The sequence below is a fragment of the Kogia breviceps genome, chromosome 7 (genome assembly GCF_026419965.1).
Source record: "Kogia breviceps isolate mKogBre1 chromosome 7, mKogBre1 haplotype 1, whole genome shotgun sequence".
Taxonomy (NCBI): domain Eukaryota; kingdom Metazoa; phylum Chordata; class Mammalia; order Artiodactyla; family Physeteridae; genus Kogia; species Kogia breviceps.
This window is the reverse complement of record NC_081316.1, coordinates 12,053,160-12,070,973: the sequence shown is the minus strand read 5'-3', so window position 1 is coordinate 12,070,973 and position 17,814 is coordinate 12,053,160. Positions and strand designations below refer to the sequence as shown.

The following is a 17,814-nucleotide window of genomic DNA, read 5'->3' as shown; positions in this document are numbered from 1 at the left end:
TTTTTAATTCTCTCCGTTTTTCCTTTCAAAGCTCCTGTGTCTCATGTGATGGGCCCTCTAGTGGGACTGAAAGGATTAGTAGCTTAACCACATCCCCACCTGCTCAATAGTGGTTCTTGATACAGTACAGACACTGCGTGAGGTGTGGCCATGCCCACTTGAGAGAACACTGGGTAAGGGTGCCTTCAAACGCCAACGTTTAATGTGCCCAGTCGGGGATATTATGATCAAAAAACATATTCGGGGCAAGTAAGAACAGGTAAGGTCAGATCCCCACTGGGGTCTGAATGGCATACAATTCAGTGGTAGAGTTATATAAAAGAAGGGTTATATTGAATTCTCTCTCTGGTACTTGTATCACACCTTACTTGGTATTCATATGAGGAAGACCCTATACTTGCCAGTCTTATAGAAATCTCTACTCACCCAATGTTTTTTTTTCCTTGACAGTAAAGATTTCACTTTACTAGGTTCACAACTGAATATTGGGGTCCGAAACCAGTGACTGCAATAGAAGGAGAGAGTTGATAAGTTCAGAGGTTGCCAGTTTTGAACATTTTTTTCTCTTTCATGAAGAGACTGACTGACTTAAGGTTGAAGGAAAACATATGAAACTGTCTTTGAAGGAAACGTATGAGCTGAGTCATTTGGGTTTTTCCACTGGGTCCAGTTCAAACAAACTTTCAAACATGTACAAGACTCCCTTGAATTTCGTTTTCCTTCTTCCTATAATCTTTAAGAGACAGGATCTGTGTTGCTCCTGTTCTTAAAATCTGAAGTATCCCAGACCATCTGGGATACAGTTCATATCTGGGAGTCATAAGAAAATCATACCCTAAAGCTTACCTTATGCAGTCTTACCGGTTCCATTCCCATTGGTATGAGCTCAGAGAATCCTCTTGTTCATTTGAAGTACTTTTGAAACTTAAGTCTCATAATAAGTAGCTGATGTTTGGTATTCAACTTTGTGTTTCTACAGTCAACACCTTTTTATGGCCACACAATCACTCCCTTCTGAGGAACGTGACTCCTCCGTTCCTCTGTGAACAGTAGAAGCTGTGCTCTTGGACATCCAGCAGCACCACAGAAGTAACCCAGTTTAACAATGTCATGTGGCATTTTATTTTTATATATTTACATATTTTTAATTGATTCTAATCGATTATAACCATGATGCCTTTGAGAAAGGCCATTTGTGTTTTTAACTTTCAAAGTGGCCACAAGTCCATGAATAAAACTTGACATACTTTACGGGATATCTGTATTTATTGGATTTCTCATGTAGCATTCTAAGCTGCTGGGCTGAGTTACCAGAAAGGTGGGAGCTGGGGGAAAGGTTATTACCAACATTGTTCTCCATAGCTCTTTAGCACCCAGGTGTTGAAAACTGGTGCTAGTTGCATGCAGGAAGATGGCCAGTAAGCTTGCTTGGAAGAGAGTGAATAGAAATTGAAATCCACTAGAAGCAGAGAGAGCTCAGAAGCATGAGTGAACAGGATGTGTACTTAGATCCCCCCGCCAAATTATTCTATAACACAAGCTCAGAGGGTTGGATTTTGTCTCTGTCCATGTGTTCCTCCAACAATCACTTGGTCATAGTATGACACATCCCCCAATACAAGCAATACCAACAACTCTCCCATTCTTGGTCCCAAAGATTGTGTCAAGTGGCTACTTGCACAGAAAATTCTCATCATGTCTACCGATACCTTTTCAAAGTTTACTTTTGTCAAGATGTATCACCTTTTAAAATTTCAAAGCCATGTTACCGTCAGAGGAATCTCAATCGTACGCTCTGTGGTCATGATTCAAACACAGTCACTTTCTTTGGTATAACATGGTGGAGAGGGGAAAATATCCCCAGATACAGGACAGACTTTTTCCAAAGTCCAAACTGCCCATTGAGCTTCTGGTCACGGACCTGGATGAGTTCTTAACTGCTTAGTCAACCCTGCCCTTTGTAAGCCCCACATATTTTCTGTGCAGACATTAGTAATAATAGATATTTTCAATTTGCATGTCGAATTGGCCTGATTTCAAGCCAGGAAAACCCACTCTCTGAAGCTATAGTGGTCCAAGCCCAGGTCCTTTCCACTATCATTTCTACAAGAAGCAGCTTAGTTTCTCGGTGAGGGTACAGGGCACCTTGATCTCAGTCTGCCTAGGGCAAGACCAAGACTCTGAAAACTTCCCTACATAGGGCTCAGGTATTAAGAAACTGGGCAGCTGAGTCTGCATCCCCTTATTACTTCTTGGGACCATCTTTTTGCCCTGTAAGGAAAGCTGCTTCCAATTCAAAAGTTTTGCCTTGCTTTGTTTGCTTTACTTCCTCTGACCCATCAGTCTGATTGCCTTGCTTGGGCTGTGCATTTATAGGAATGGGACCCACAGTCTCAAGCTCACATGCTTTCCTGAACTCTGTAACATCGGCAACACACCTAAAGAGACCCCCACCTAACCCTGCCTGTGTTCCCAGTGCCAGAGTTCCTGACACTTGACCAGCTAACTGTGCAACTCCCCTTTCCACCTTTTCTTCTAATGATCTTTTATTTTTACTGCTCTTACCAATGTTTTAGTAAACAAAGGCATTCAGGGAGCAATCCAACCCCCCCGAAAGCTGCAGAAGTCATGCATACAAGCCAAGATTCCAAAATAAACCTCCTCCCACCAAAACATGTGTAGAGATGAATGAATAGACAGATAGATGCAAAAATACATATTTTCTAGAACATGCATATTTGAAGAGGCCCACTGCAAGAGGTGCACTGCAAGACCATCCCACACTGTCAATTGACTTCAGCCTAGAAGTCAATTCTATACAAGACTGTACTTGAAATAGAATCATCAGTGATTTGGTACTTTAGTTGCACTGCCACAGTACCATTCATTCAGTTAGCCAGTATATACTGAGAGATTACTATGAGCAAAATATTGTTTCATGCCTAAAGAATACATGAATTTTAAAAACAAAAATCTCTTCCCTTTTTGACCTTCTACCCTAATAAGAAAAAACAAACAAAATAGAGGTAAAATATATCGTATGTGTTTAGTGCTAAGAAGGAAAAAGTTAAAAGGAAGAGGGATATGAAATATTAATGTATGTGAAATTTTAGATGGGGTGGGGAGACAAGCACACATTTCACACTGGACTCAAAAGGTAGCCATTAAATACATTAGAAGAGTCGCCTACGGTGGAGGAGGGATTGATGGATTAAATCAGTTAAATCAAGAGAGGTCTTGCAGTGGCCAACGATAACAATGTGTGCTTAACTTGACCCTTGAAATCTCTTTTGGAAGTGTAACTCTACCTAGTTTGATATGTCTAAAGTGGGGAGTAGATGAAGCTACTCCTCTCGTCTTTCCCAGATGGATAGCAGACTTCAAACCTGAAAAATTAACTCTAACAGCGAATAATTAGTATCTCAGCATTTCGACCAGAAGGCTTGGCATTCTGAAAATCATCCCACACGGGCAGCCCCTACAAAGTAAAGTGGCTCTTGAACTTTACCATGCATCAGGGTCACCTGGGGAGCCTGTTAAAAACACCGACTATTGGGCTTCCACTCCCAGGGTGGGACTAAGAATTTGCATTTCCAACAAGTTTCCAGGTGGTGCTGATGCTGCCACCCAGGGGACCCCACTTTGGGAACCGCCCTATAATAGCCCTGAAGGTTAGCCTGTGGACAGCCCCCTCCCTGGCACTTCACAAGTCCTCAAGATGACTCACAAAATGCTTCCATTTGATTTGACACAATAACATCCTGCACTTCGTACCTCAGGAGGGTGGAGTTATAAGCGTGTCAAGGGCTTTCTCTTTGTTCTCCAGAGTAATGGGTCATCATACGCATCTAAGTGTGTTATGAGGTATAAACCCACTTCGGGCTTTCCAGCTCCTCTCAACTTCTGATCACCCAAGGTGTTCTTAACCTGTGACCTAGCATAACGCAGGCCCTTGTGGAGTTGCCTTCTACTTGTTTCTCTGATGTAGACATGTTCTGGAAAAGTGCCAGGAATGAGTGGACTTTGGCTAATAGTAGTTTGAAAGGGTGGTGCCTTGATGACCATGAGACATTGGGCTTCCAGGCTAAGTTTGATTGTTCTTTCCTAAAAGCTGAGAATGGGTGGTTCCAATTAGCCCTGGATATTATCTTCTCAGTTGGTTCCAGTCAGCGTTGAATACCTGATGAGCTCACACTGTTATCTCCTCTCTCAAAAATATAGTCTGAGGCTTGTCACATTTAACTGGTCTCTCCTCTTATCTCCCATTTGCTCTCATTAAGTCATCTTATCTGTCCTCCCTTCCTGCTTATGGTTCATCCTTTCACCACTTCTCACTAAGTTACATTCATTCACAGTTATCAACTATTCTCCCTTATCTAACTGCCTCTTCTCCCATCTAGAACAATGCTATGTACGTTTTCTTAGCTCCTCCTTAGCCCAATCCTTCCTTTAAATCCAGAGCTTCCCTGTAAGAAGCTCTGGATTTAAAGAAAGATGGCAGTATCTGTCTTTTCTTTAAAACTACATTTGGTTTACAATATTATGTTAGTTTCAGGTGTACAGCTTCAGATTCTTTTCTGTTATCGGTTATTACAAGATATTGAATCTAGTTCCCTGTGCTTTACAGCAGGACCTTGTTTATCTATTTTACATATAGTAATGTGTATCCACTAATCCCATACTTCTAATTTATCCTTTCACCTCCCCTTCCTCTTTGGTCACCATTAGTTTGTTTTCTATGTCTGTGAGTCTGTTTCTGTTTTGTAAATAAGTTCATTTGTATTATTTTTTTTAGATTCCACATATCAGTGATATCATATAATATTTGTCTTTGTCTGACTTACTTCACTTCGTATGATGATCTCTAGGTCCATCCACATTGCTGCAAATGGCAATATTTCATTCTTTTTTATGGCTGAGAAATATCCCATTGTGTATATATACCACATCTTCTTTATCCATTCCTCTGTCGATGGACACTTAGGTTGCTTCCCTGTCTTGGCTATTGTGAATAGTGCTGCAATGAACATTGGGGTGCAGGTATCTTTTCGAATTAGTGTTTGTTTTCCTTCAGCTATGTGCCCAGGAGTGGGATTGCTGGATCATACGGTAATTCTATTTTTAGTTTTTTAAGGAACCTCCATACTGTTCTCCGTAGTGACCTCACCAACTTACATTCCCACCAACAGTGTAGGAGGGTTGCTTTTCCCCCACACCCTCTCCAGTATTTATTATTCTGACTTTTTGATGATGGCCGTTCTGACTGGTGGGATGTGATACCTCATTATAGTTTTGATTTGCATTTCTCGAATAATTAACGATGTGAGCATCTTTTCATGTTCCCCCTACAGCCATCTTGGTGAAACACAGACTCAAACTGGTGTCCCACCTCCCATGTAAACCTACCCAGAGACCACATATCTGATGGCTGCTCATCTAAGATCTTCAGGAAGGACATTCATAATTTTTCTTCTGCAGTGTAAATAACCTGTCTCCAATACCTCATGCAGACCATACAGGTTCTAGAGATAAGGTATCTTGACCTTAGAGGAGAGACCAATGTTATAGATATAATCATGCAGTTTGTGATGGTTAAACATATCTTAAGTGGGCCACAGGGTTTCAAGATACTTGGTCTATCACAGACTGAGAGAACAAACTTACGGTTACCAGGGGGGAAGGATGGGGGAGTTTAGGATCAACATGTACACACGGCTATATTTAAAATGGAGAACCAACAAGGACCTACTGTAGAGCACAGGGAACTCTGCTCGATGGTACATGGCAGCCTGGATGGGAGGGGAGTTTGGGGGAGAAGGGATACATGTATATCAATGGCCGAGTCCCTCTGCTGTGCACCTGAAACTACCACAACATTGTTCATCAGCTCTACTCCAAAATAAAATAAAAGGTTTAAGAAAAAGAGATTTGGTCTAATATTATTCTGGGTGTATCCGTGAGGGTGTTTCTGGATGAGAGTAACATTTGAACCTGTGAACTGAGCAAAGGAGATTGTCGGCCTAAGGTGGGTGGGCCTCATCCCGTCAGCTGAAGGCCTGAATAGAACAAAAAGGCTGAAGAAGAGGGCGTGCCTTCTGCCCGACCGCCTTTGAGCCGGGACATCGGTTTTTCCTGCCTTTAGACTCAGGCTGAAACATTGGTTCTTTCTGGATCTTAAGCCTGCAGGCCTTTGGACTAGAACTACATTATCAGTTCTCCTGTGTCTCCAGCTTGGCAGGTAAAGATCTCAGGGCTCTTCAGCCTCCATAATCACGTGTTATGAATTTGCGCCCATTCCTTACAAAACACACATACATACATCCTGTTGGTTGTTTCTCTGGAGAAACACATAGCTTTATAAAGTTTGCTCAGTGCTAATATTCAAATGATACATTTTACTCACCTTATTAACTGTTAGTACCTATAATAATAACATACTAAATTTTAGGAGGTTTTGCTTATAAAGAGTAAAGGCTCGGGCTTCCCCGGTGGCACAGTGGTTGAGAGTCCGCCTGCCGATGCAGGGGACGCGGGTTCGTGCCCCGGTCCGGGAAGATCCCACGTGCCGCGGAGCGGCTGGGCCCGTGAGCCGTGGCCGCTGAGCCTGCGCGTCCGGAAAAAAAAAAAAAGAGTAAAAGCTCTCCCCAGGCTGCCCAAAGTGATGGATTATTGTAGGCACCTGACGGGCTTCAGTTATATTAACACAAGGCAATTGGACCGCTCGCAACTTCCTGTTCCCTGAACGGATGTTGCCTTGGGGTCTGGCCAGATGAAGGTTTTCCTGGTGCTGCATCTCCTTTCTTCTCTGATTTGGGCTTGCTCTGGAAAACAGCCAGGTATTTACAGCGTAATACGAGACTTGGTGGGTAATTAATGACCAATAATGAGGCTGCGTCTTTGACTTTCCAAATCTGAACATTTCCATTAGCCGCTACATTGCTAATAGCTAAGGGCTACACTAAATGATCTGCTTTGGATGGTTGAGGTGGGAATGCCGTGTTTTCCCACCTGCCTTCGCCCCTGGCACCTTCGTTTTTCCCATAATATCCCTTTCCCCTTTAAGGATAGCTCATCATACTGTAAGGAAAATTGGGTTGGTTAATTAGGTTGAAGAAGTTTCCATGTGTCTGAGATGGACAGGTTATCTTGGCTTCAGCTGTGGACAGTGATGCTTGGGAATAAACCTTGGAGAAACACGTTCACAGTGTGTGTATATGTATCAGATATTTGCCTTTCTCTGTCTGACTGACTTCACTTTGTATGATAATCTCCAGGTCCATCTATGTTGCTGAAAATGACATTATTTCATTCTTGGTTTGTTACATTTTGACAACACTGTCCTTTCTGTTTTGGCAAGTCACCAACCAGGACCTTTGCACTAAATCTCACTGCCCAGAATAACAAGTGGCTTAATGTTCAAGTCACCCTCTTCCTCTCTGTGTAAAGGGAGAATAACTAGTCCACCCACCATACACGAGCCGGAAAGGGAGAATGGACAGACCAGCTGTGTTTCTTTGTTGTTTTTTTTTTTTAACATCTTTATTGGAGTAGAATTGCTTTGCAATGGTGTGTTAGTTTCTGCTTTATAACAAAGTGAGGGCTTCCCTGGTGGCGCAGTGGTTGAGAGCCCGCCTGCCGATTCAGGGGACGCGGGTTCGTGCCCCGGTCCGGGAGGATCCCACATGCCGCGGAGCGGCTGGGCCCGTGAGCCATGGCCGCTGAGCCTGCGCGTCCGGAGCCTGTGCTCCGCAACGGGAGAGGCCACAACAGTGAGAGGCCCGCGTACCAAAAAAAAAAAACAAAGTGAATCAGCTATACGTATACATATATCCCCATATCCCCTCCCTCTTGCATCTCCCTCCCACCCTCCCTATCCCACCCCTCTAGGTGGTCACAAAGCACCGAGCTGATCTCCCTGTGCTATGCGGCTGCTTCCCACTAGCTATCTATTTTACATTTGGTAGTGTATATATGTCCTTTCCACTCTCTCACTTCGTCCCAGCTTACCCTTCCCCCTCCCCGTGTCCTTAAGTCCATTCTCTACGTCTGCGTCTTTATTCCTGTCCTGCCCCTAGGTTTTTCAGAACATTTTTTTTTTAAGATTTTTTTTTTTTTAAGATTCCATATATGTGTGTTAGTTAGCATATGGTATTTGTTTTTCTCTTTCTGACTTACTTCACTCTGTATGACAGACTCTAGGTCCATCCACCTCACTACAAGTAACTCAATTTCTTTTCTTTTTATAGGCCAGTTATTTCATGTGGAGTCACTTTCACAATTGTAGGACCGAGATTCTCTAGTGATTGGAAATTGCCAGCAGCTAAAGATGGCTTTGGGACTGTGAATAGTTTACCCCTAAAAGCCTGCCTATTTTTTTTTAATTTTAAATTTTATATTTTTTTACATTTTGACCGCACTGCGTGGCATGAGGGATCTTAGTTCCCCCACCAGGGATGGAACCCGTGCCCCTTGTGGTGGAAGCTCAGAGTCTTAACCACTGGACTGCCGGGGAAGTCCCTGCCTGCCTATTTAAAAGAGCAGATAATTCCTTCTCAGGTTTTCCAATTTATCCTCTAATTTACCAGCAGTCCCAAATTACTCTGGGATTTAACTGCCAGATCCTATATTTCACCACCTTGTTTCTTGGCCTTTAGCAAACTTTAATGTTTCAATTATAAATAGTATCTCTTTGACTGTCTTTTGACTGGCAGGGGATAATATATCTTGAAACCACTGGCTCTCTTTGATCCTTTAGAAGCTTCATCTAGAAGACTTCATCTTTGGGCCCTCCTCTTCGTCACAAGTCCAAGTTTTACTTCTGTTTAGTTCTCCTAAGACACAGCCCAGTGATCAGGGGGGCTCTGTGCCTGCTTCTCACTTTCTCAGCACCAGGCAGTATCGTTCATATATATTCAATCAACAAATGCGTGTTGAGCATTTATTGTTGTGGCTTATTCTTGGCTCTAAGCATTCAATGATGAACAAAACAGACCAAGTCTCCATTCTCATGGAGCTTATATTCTCATGCAAAGAGGACAAAATTTTAAAGAAAATAATTACTAGGTGACATTTAGCAGTAAGAGAAAATGAAGTATTGAAAAATTGCACTGGGTTAAGCTGTGATCGCTAGATTTCTATCCTAGCTTTGTTAATTTTGGTCAAATGACTGTATTGCTTGAGAAAATACCAACACTAAACAGGGATACCAAGATTAGAGCAAAGGTTTTGCTTTCCAGGAATTTAAATCAGGAATAAAGGTAGTAATTATATTAGTAATTGTCCATAATTACTAATATAAATGTCCTAAGGGAGATGGTCGTCTCCCTTTTCGTGTCTAAAACCATCTTTAAGTCCAAGTTCTCAGATCTTGAAGCTTCAATCCCTGTAGCCTGTGCTGTCCCTCGGTGAGTCTAGGATGCCAAACTGATGCCATATCCTCTCAATTGCCTTAGGCTCTTGGAGGAGAGGAGAGCTGAGAGGTTAAGTTACTATGACAGGGTTAACCAAAGCCTCCTGAGACCCTTTCTCTCTTGATGACAAATTATTCTGCTTCTTCATCTCCCAGCTCGGCTACTTATGACCAGCGTGACTTTGAGGAAGTTACTTAATAACTCTGGGCCTCAGTCTCCCCATCTTTAAAGTGGAAATAATACTGTCTATTTCACGGAGTTGTGGTGAGGATTAAATGAGAGAATGCACGTAAAGAGATTAGAACAGTGCTTGGCTCATAAAACACTTGCAGGATATAGTAGCTGGTGTATCATTCCATCAGTTAATTCTCTTCAATGTGGTAGAAAGCTGTGTGTAATACCAGCAGGTCTAACTTCACCATATATCTAGTAGCTCTTAGACTAAGAAATCGCTTTGTTCCAATTATATGCAGTGTCCGTATTACAAATTATACTTCTTATCTCTTAGCCAAGAATAATTGGGAATATTAGATGTTCTGATTAAATCAACAAGGGGCTGAGGGTAGACTGATTACTATGAATTTATAGGCAAAGTAGAGTTTACTAGAATACTAGATTTAACTAGTTAAATGTGAAATATTTTAACTTCATCATCCATGGGATGGGACTCTTACTGGCTCATTTAGACATTACAGATGGTCTAAGATCATCGAATTTTAAGTTAATGACTTCTGATCAGCCAATAGTAAATCTGGTGGTATATTTGGGAGGGACTTCTTTTATATAAAGCTTACTAGGTTCAGTTGTTAGACCAATAACTCAGTTTCTAGAATAAAGACAGGATGACAACATATCGTAATGGTGCGAAAGCAGGGAAAATGAGGAGGGAGTAAGGGCTTGGCTTCAGGTTCTGAACCTCAGTCACCAGGACTTGCCAAGATCTTAATCCCGTTCCTCTTTCTTTGTCTTCTTTTCTCTTTCTGTAGCCATCCAGCTCCTGTAAGAATAATTATAGGAAATGATGCAAATAAACAAGGTGGCCCCTCAAAAAGATCAGGAATAGCAAATTTATACTTTGGAAATACAATCAACTGCCAAGTTAAGGTGAGGTTAGTTAAAGTACATAGATGAATGCTGTTCAGGGATATTTTGTAACAGAAAACGAGCTTTTTACAAGGAAACTGTGTAAACCCCTGTGCTTCCAGTCTGGGAGAGGCTGGTTAGGGCATTAATTGGCATATTAACTGGTATGAACCACATGACTCAGATTATCCCTCGGGAACCATGGAGGGTGAGGCAATAAGTGAAACATTTTTACCAAAATCAAATCAATAGAATATTAAAGAGAAATGTTTTAAAATACCAAAACCATAGAACATGGGCTTGGGAAAGGTAGCTAATCCACGAGAATGTGCACTCAGACATATCGTAAACTCAGACTCTGTCCTGAAAGGATTAAATGCCTATCTGCCAAGGAGTATATTTCCTAAATTGTATGGATTTTCCTTCCTACACAGCTGAGAAGGAAAATTCTGAATACATACAGATATATTAATTATAAACGTCGGATGTTTATATACTAGAGAGATGGTAAGCACTTTTAAAAGTTTGAGATGTGTTATAGATGCTACATGAAACATGTTGCATATCTCGGGTACATTTCATAGTTAAGAGAAGCAAAAATATTTGTATCCCTAGACATAAATAACTCCTATATTCATTTTCTTAGGACATGATCCCAAACACTACCTCGTTCTTACCTGCCCTCTCCATCCCTCCCTGTGACTTGGGGAGGGACACTAGGTCCTCTGAGACAGAAGGTAGAGAACGACACTAGCAGATTCTGATTCCTTTCTTCTGTTTGCAGAACTACCTTCCTGTGCAGTTTTACCCCTTGAAAAAAATCACACAGCTCATCTTTCTCCACCTGAGAATTTTGAAGCTGACTCAACCCTCTGTAGCACCACTGCACATTAGAAGCTGGATTTCTGTCTAAGGGTCCAGTTTGTTATCTTACATTTTTAAGTTTTTTTTTTTTTTTTTTTTTTTTTTTTTTCGGTACGCGGGCCTCTCACTGTCGTGGCCCCTCCCCCTGCGGAGCACAGGCTCCGGACGCGCAGGCTCAGCGGCCATGGCTCACGGGCCCAGCCGCTCCGCGGCATGTGGGATCTTCCCGGACCGGGGCACGAACCCGTGTCCCCTGCATCGGCAGGCGGACTCTCAACCACCGCACCACCAGGGAGGCCCCTATCTTACATTTTTAAATGTTTTAGATGATTTGATTTTAAATGGAATGCCCCTTTGTTGTTTTATGATCTCTTATTAAGTAGGGTCTGCCTCTCTCTTTAACCTCATAAGGAATTATAATAAAATGAATTTTCTCGTAATAGGTTATCTGTTATTTCTTAAACTGTGCTAGGGTGCCTCATCATATGTAAAACTTGTTATATGCAGGCTTATGTTTTCATTGGTTGTTTAGTACCTGTAGTTAAAGGTTAATCCTAGTTATGCTGAATAACATAGCCTAGAAATCCAGCTAATTTATTTAGGACTGGTTAGAATAAATTAAAGGACTGCCGGAAATAAATGAAGTGAGTTCTGTGGGTAAAAATTTCCTATTTCAGCCCACACTATTTATTTCCAAAGTGATAAAGGAAATGGAAGACACCTAGAAATATTCTCATTTTACTGGCAGGGCTGAGTCCTAGATTAACGATGCAGGTGGTAATTGCTAGGTCAAAAATGAGGGTGCTTTGATTACTAGTCCAACACCACCACCAGGTCCAAAATTAAATTAAAATCTTTTCAGTGTTCTCTGAACAGAACTTGTCCTGGATCAGGGGTATGCCTCTTCTTAGGTAATATTTGTAACTATTTCTAGAAGTGACCTGTTACTGATAACATAAACATCTCATCGCACCCATTCTCCAGGTGCCACCAAATATTTTCACTACCTATGATCTGTAAAAATGTAATAAACAGAAACCTCAATTAAATAGAGTTGGGAGACCCGGAAGGGGGAGCTCTCACGCCCTGGGATGACAAAAGCACAACAGGAAGAAGAAACAATCCTCTTCTTTCCTGGCAGGGACTCAGCCAGTGAAAAGCCATGGAGCCTTTTTCCTCCCTATCGAAGGGTTCTCCTGCCCTTGCTGTGCCAGGACTTGCACGCGGCTCGCCATGGTTCCAGACCCCAGACTGCGACTCTCTGCTAGTCCCCAATAAACCCATCTTTGCTGGAGGAGTAGCTGGCGGTCTATTTGTTTGGGGTCAACATATCTAAATACTATAGACCAGCATAGAAGAAAGAAAAAGATTTTCGAGGCGGTGAACATAATAACAGAGTCAAATATCCCAGAGCAGAACAAATATTAGTCTCATACTACATTGCTTAGCTAGGGCTTTCATGACAAAGCACCATAGACCGGGTGGCTTAAAAACAGAAATTTATTTTCTCACAATTCTAAGAAGCTAGAAGCCTGAGATCAAGGTGGAGGCAGGGTTGGTTTCTCCTGAGGCCTCTCTCCTTGGCTTGTAGATGGCCATCTTCTCTCTGTGTCTTCACACAAGGACCTCTGTGTGTATGTGTCCCTGTCCTAATCTCCTCTTCTTGTAAGGACACCAGACATAAAGGATTCAGAGCTGATAGCTCTATTGCCCTATCTTGTAGAATCCCAGAATTCTGACATCAAAGTGTCAGAAAGATTGTTTTTTTCCTGGAAGCCTCTTCCCTTGGCTTGTAGATGATCATCTTCTCTGTGTCTCCATATATGGTCTTCTCTCTGTGCATGTCTACACCCTAATCTCCTTTTCTTTACAGATGCCAGTCATACTGCATTAAGGCCAATTCACATGACCTCATTTTATATTAATTATCTCTTTAAAGACTCTAGCTCCATAAAAATCACACTTTGAGATACTAGAGGTTAGGACTTCAGTACATGAATTTGGGGGGTGGCAGAATTCAGCCCATAACACATACTTAGGTTTGTCTCATAACTCCAAGACAGCTGCAGGAAAGACTAGGAAATGCAGCTTTCCTCTATGCCCAACAAGAACAAATGAGATTAATAAGTATATGACTAGTCTCTATCAGAGTAGGAGAGATAAAATGTTAAATATTTTATAAGACAAAACAAGATAAGGATTGACTGTCTTTTGAGTTATCCATAATATGATTTGACAAAGTAGGTTTTCACTATCTATTAGCACACCAATTTGAAAAGACAGTCATGTGGGTGTACACACACACACACACACACACACACACACACACACACACACACACTGGAATATTACTCAGCCATAAAAAAGAATGAAATAATGCTATTTGCAGCAACATGGATGGACCTAGAGATTATCATACTAAATAAACCAGACAGAGAAGGACAAATATCATATGATATCACTTATATGTGGAATTTTTTTAAAAAGGTAACATGAACTTATTTACAAAACAGAATAGACCCACTGACATGGAAAACAAACTTATGGTTACCAAAGAGGAAAAGGAGGGAGGAGGGACAAATTAGGAGTTTGGGATTAACATATATACACCACTATATATAAAACACATAACCAACAAGGACCTACTGTATAGCACAGGGAACTATACTCAATATTTTGTAATAACCTATAAGGGAAAAGAATCTGAAAAAGAATATATATATATATATATATATATATATATATATATATACACACACACGTACATATACATATATATATATCTATATATCTGAATCACTGTGCTGTACACCTGAAACTAACACAACGTAAATCAGCTATACTTCATTTAAAAGAAAAATCACATCCAATTTTATCCATGGGTTTGATATAATGTCTTAAATTCTTTTAATATTTTCAATTAAAACATTAAATAAGAATAATCAGCATCAGAAACCGATAGTGTCTTGACCGTTTGAATTCAGAGCATTCTATCCTGGTCAAATTTCTCCATTCGTGATGCTAAGCTTCACCCTTAATATAAATATGCATAAGATAAGGAAAGACAGAAACGGGGTTGGCAAACTACAGCCCACGAGTAAAATTTTCCTGAAACACAGCCACGTTCATTCAGTTACTTAAACTGCTTTTCACCATAACATCAGAGTTGAGTTGCTGTGAAAGAAACCACAAAGCCTAAAATTCTTATTCCTTGGCCCTTTCCAGAAAAAGTTTGCTGACCCCTTGTCTTGATGAGGGAAGTGTTACTAAGCCAGTGTTGCAATGTTCTATTTTGTTTGGCACTCCTGTTTTTATTACCCACGCCATCAAAGAACATCACTTGGGTTGGGCAAGAGATATGCCTATGTTTGTAAAATAAAAGGACACTGAGAACTCGTTTATTCTCTGGAAGATCAGTGTTTGGAAAGAGTATTTGGCAGTTGAGACTCTGGAAGTTAAATGCACTTACATTATGGCTGCATGAACGCCCCCTGGACAGTCTTTGTGTCCTCTCACGCCTAGAAATATTCCAATGTGAAGACTGCTGATGCAGATGAAATCCATTGATGGAAATGAGACTCTGTGACCTACCTTAGCACAGTGGTTAAGAAAATAGATTTTGGAAACAGACTACTGGATTTTCATTTCTATGAACTCTTACTATCTGTGTGACATTATGTAAGCTACCTAAACTGTGTACAAATCAATGCAAAATGGGACTATAAGAGTACCTCTCTCATAGACTTATTGGAAGCACTAAATATGTTAATAGATATACAGAATTAGAAAAGTATCTGGCACATAGTAAATGCTTAATATTAGTTATAATTGAATTTACTTTTTGGTTTTTTCTCTTGTCTACCGTTTTGTTCTACTATGTGTTGTAACTGTGAATCTCAGGAGACAGAACTCTGTTGATCATACTCTTTAGCATGGCCAACTAGCATCATTCATCTATGTAAAGACCCTCTTATTACTTTTTTCCTTAATTCAGCATCTCCAATTCCATATCCCACTATATAATGGTCACACTTAAAAATATTTACTATATAACCTTCCATACTACTTTCCAAAATTTTTAACATATATATACAAATGTGAAAAATATATTTTAATGTACATTTCTAAATAGTTTGGTGCACTATATCTTACGGTTTTCTCTTGCACTTTTCATTTACCTTTTCTGTGTTTGAGCTAAATGCATGTTTTTAAGTCAAATCAAATGTATTCCTCTTTACTGTTCCATGGTTTTCCCTACTATTCCTTCCCACCTCACTGGGGTCCAGCAACTGTGGTCTTTCCATTTTCTCAAGCACCCAAAACACCCTCTGTATTAGTTTCCTATGGCTACATAACATATCACCATAAATTTGGCAACATAAAGCAATACCACTCATTACCTCACAGGTCCATAGGTCATAAGTCCAAGCAGGCTCAACTAGGTTCTCTGTTTAGGGTCCCATGAGGCCAAAATCAAGATGTCGGCCAGGCTGGGCTTTTATTTGCAGGGTCTGGGTTTGAATCTGCTTCCAGCCTCATTCAGGATGTTGACTGAATTCAGTTCCTTGGGGTTATAGACCTGAGGTCCCTGTTTCCTTGCTGGCTCTCAACCAGGGGTTTCTCAGCTCCTGAAAGCTGCCTATGTGTCCTCTCACCTGGCCCCCTCCATCTTCAAACCCGCAAGAGGGCTGATCCTTCTCGCATTCCCAAATCTCTCTAATGACTTCTGCCACCAGCTAGAGAAAACTCTCTGCCTTAAAAGGGCCTGTGTGATTCGATTAGTCCCACCCAGATAATCTCCATCTTGATTAAGTCAAAGTCAGCTGAAAAAAAAAAATCCCCTTTGCCCTATAAAGTAACATAATTACAGGAATAACATTTCAGCATATTCACAGCTTCTACCACACTCACAGAGAAGGAGTTACACAAGAGAGTGGGCCATGACGAGCCTCCACAACTCCCTAAACCTGAATCAAGAGCTCTAGGACAATTTAACGGTACTTTCATAGGCCTAAAGATGACAAAGTTCTAGAAACCCTCAAATAGTACATTTTGCTTACATGTCCCACTAATCTGCAATTTTGAACATAACATACCAAATTTTAGGAGGTTGAGCTAATAGGACATTCTCTAATGCTGTCCAAAATGTGGTTAGGTACCAACATCTGGGCACGGCTTCGGCCGCTATAACACAGGAAGCAGCCGGCCCCTCACAACGTCCTGTTTCCTGAGTGGGCTTTGGCTCAGGGTTTGACCAAATGAAGGGCTTCCTCCTACTCGGGTGGCTGCTCCTCCTTGTTTCCGAGATGTGGACTAGTTCTATAGGCCAGAAAACTATGACAGTATAATTTCTGGGTCTGTTAAGTATCATGCAGCCATGAGTGTTATATACTATTGTTTTGTACATCTTTGTTCATCATCGATTTTGATTTTTTTTTTTTTTTTTTTTTTTTGGTACGCGGGCCTCTCACTGCTGTGGCCTCTCCCGTTGCGGAGCACAGGCTCCGGACGCGCAGGCTCAGCGGCCACGGCTCACGGGCCCAGCCACTCCGCGGCACGTGGGATCCTCCCGGACCGGGGCACGAACCCGTGACCCCTGCGTCAGCAGGCGGACTCTGAACCACTGCGCCACCAGGGAAGCCCTGCTTTTGATATTTTATTGCATGATCATGCCGCAAATTATGTATCCAGTCTTGGCTGAAGGACATTTAACCTGCCACCAGTTGCTCGTTTTCATAATGTTGCTATTTACATCCTTGTACACAGCTCCTCCTGCGTACGTATCAGTGTTCCTGGGTCTGCTAGGGTGCGGTTCCAAGGCAGTGGAAATGCCAGGGTGCGTGAGCGTGTATATGTGCGCACACAAAGAGTATACAATTCTACTATTTCCTAGACAGTTAGCAATTCCTCAATAAACTTATTGTGCTTGTTTACCCTCCCTCTAGAGTTTCTCCACACCCTCGCCAACACTTGGTTTCAGGAAACAATATTTGCCAGTCTGGAAGGGGAAAAGGGTGCTTCTGGATGTTAATTAACTGTGTCATGGTTACTAATGAGATTGCTTTTTATCACATTTCCTCTTTTGTATACTGCCTGTTGATGGCTTTTATCCATTTTATATCAGAATTTGTTTTATTTTTCATTTTATATTGGAGTATAGTTGATTAACAATGTTGTGATAGTTTCAGGTGTACAACAAAGGGATTCCGTTATACAGATACATACATCTATCCTTTTTCAAATTCTTTTCCCATGTACATTATTATAGCATATTGAGCAGAATTTGGTTTTCAGTTGATTTGCATGACATTCTTTATATATTCTGGATACTAATCCTTGTGGATTTGCAAAGTATTATGTTATTTCTTAACTTTGGAGACAGAAATGTTTAATTATTTTTTATGGTGGTAAAAATATTTAACATGAGATCTACCCTCTTCAAAAGTGTGCCATACAA

At 41.2% G+C, this 17,814-nt stretch overlaps 2 protein-coding genes across 9 annotated transcripts in view; one reads left to right on the top strand and one right to left on the bottom strand.

The window, feature by feature from the left end:
* Positions 1 to 17,814, top strand: part of TCN1 (transcobalamin 1) — a 317,931-nt gene that overhangs the window by 236,879 nt on the left and 63,238 nt on the right. The window lies entirely within an intron of this gene.
* Positions 1 to 17,814, bottom strand: part of OOSP1 (oocyte secreted protein 1) — a 39,241-nt gene that overhangs the window by 19,855 nt on the left and 1,572 nt on the right. Inside the window, 1 exon segment of the mRNA XM_067039385.1 lies at positions 16,454 to 16,676. Within this exon segment, the coding sequence (XP_066895486.1) occupies positions 16,454 to 16,676 (223 nt within the window).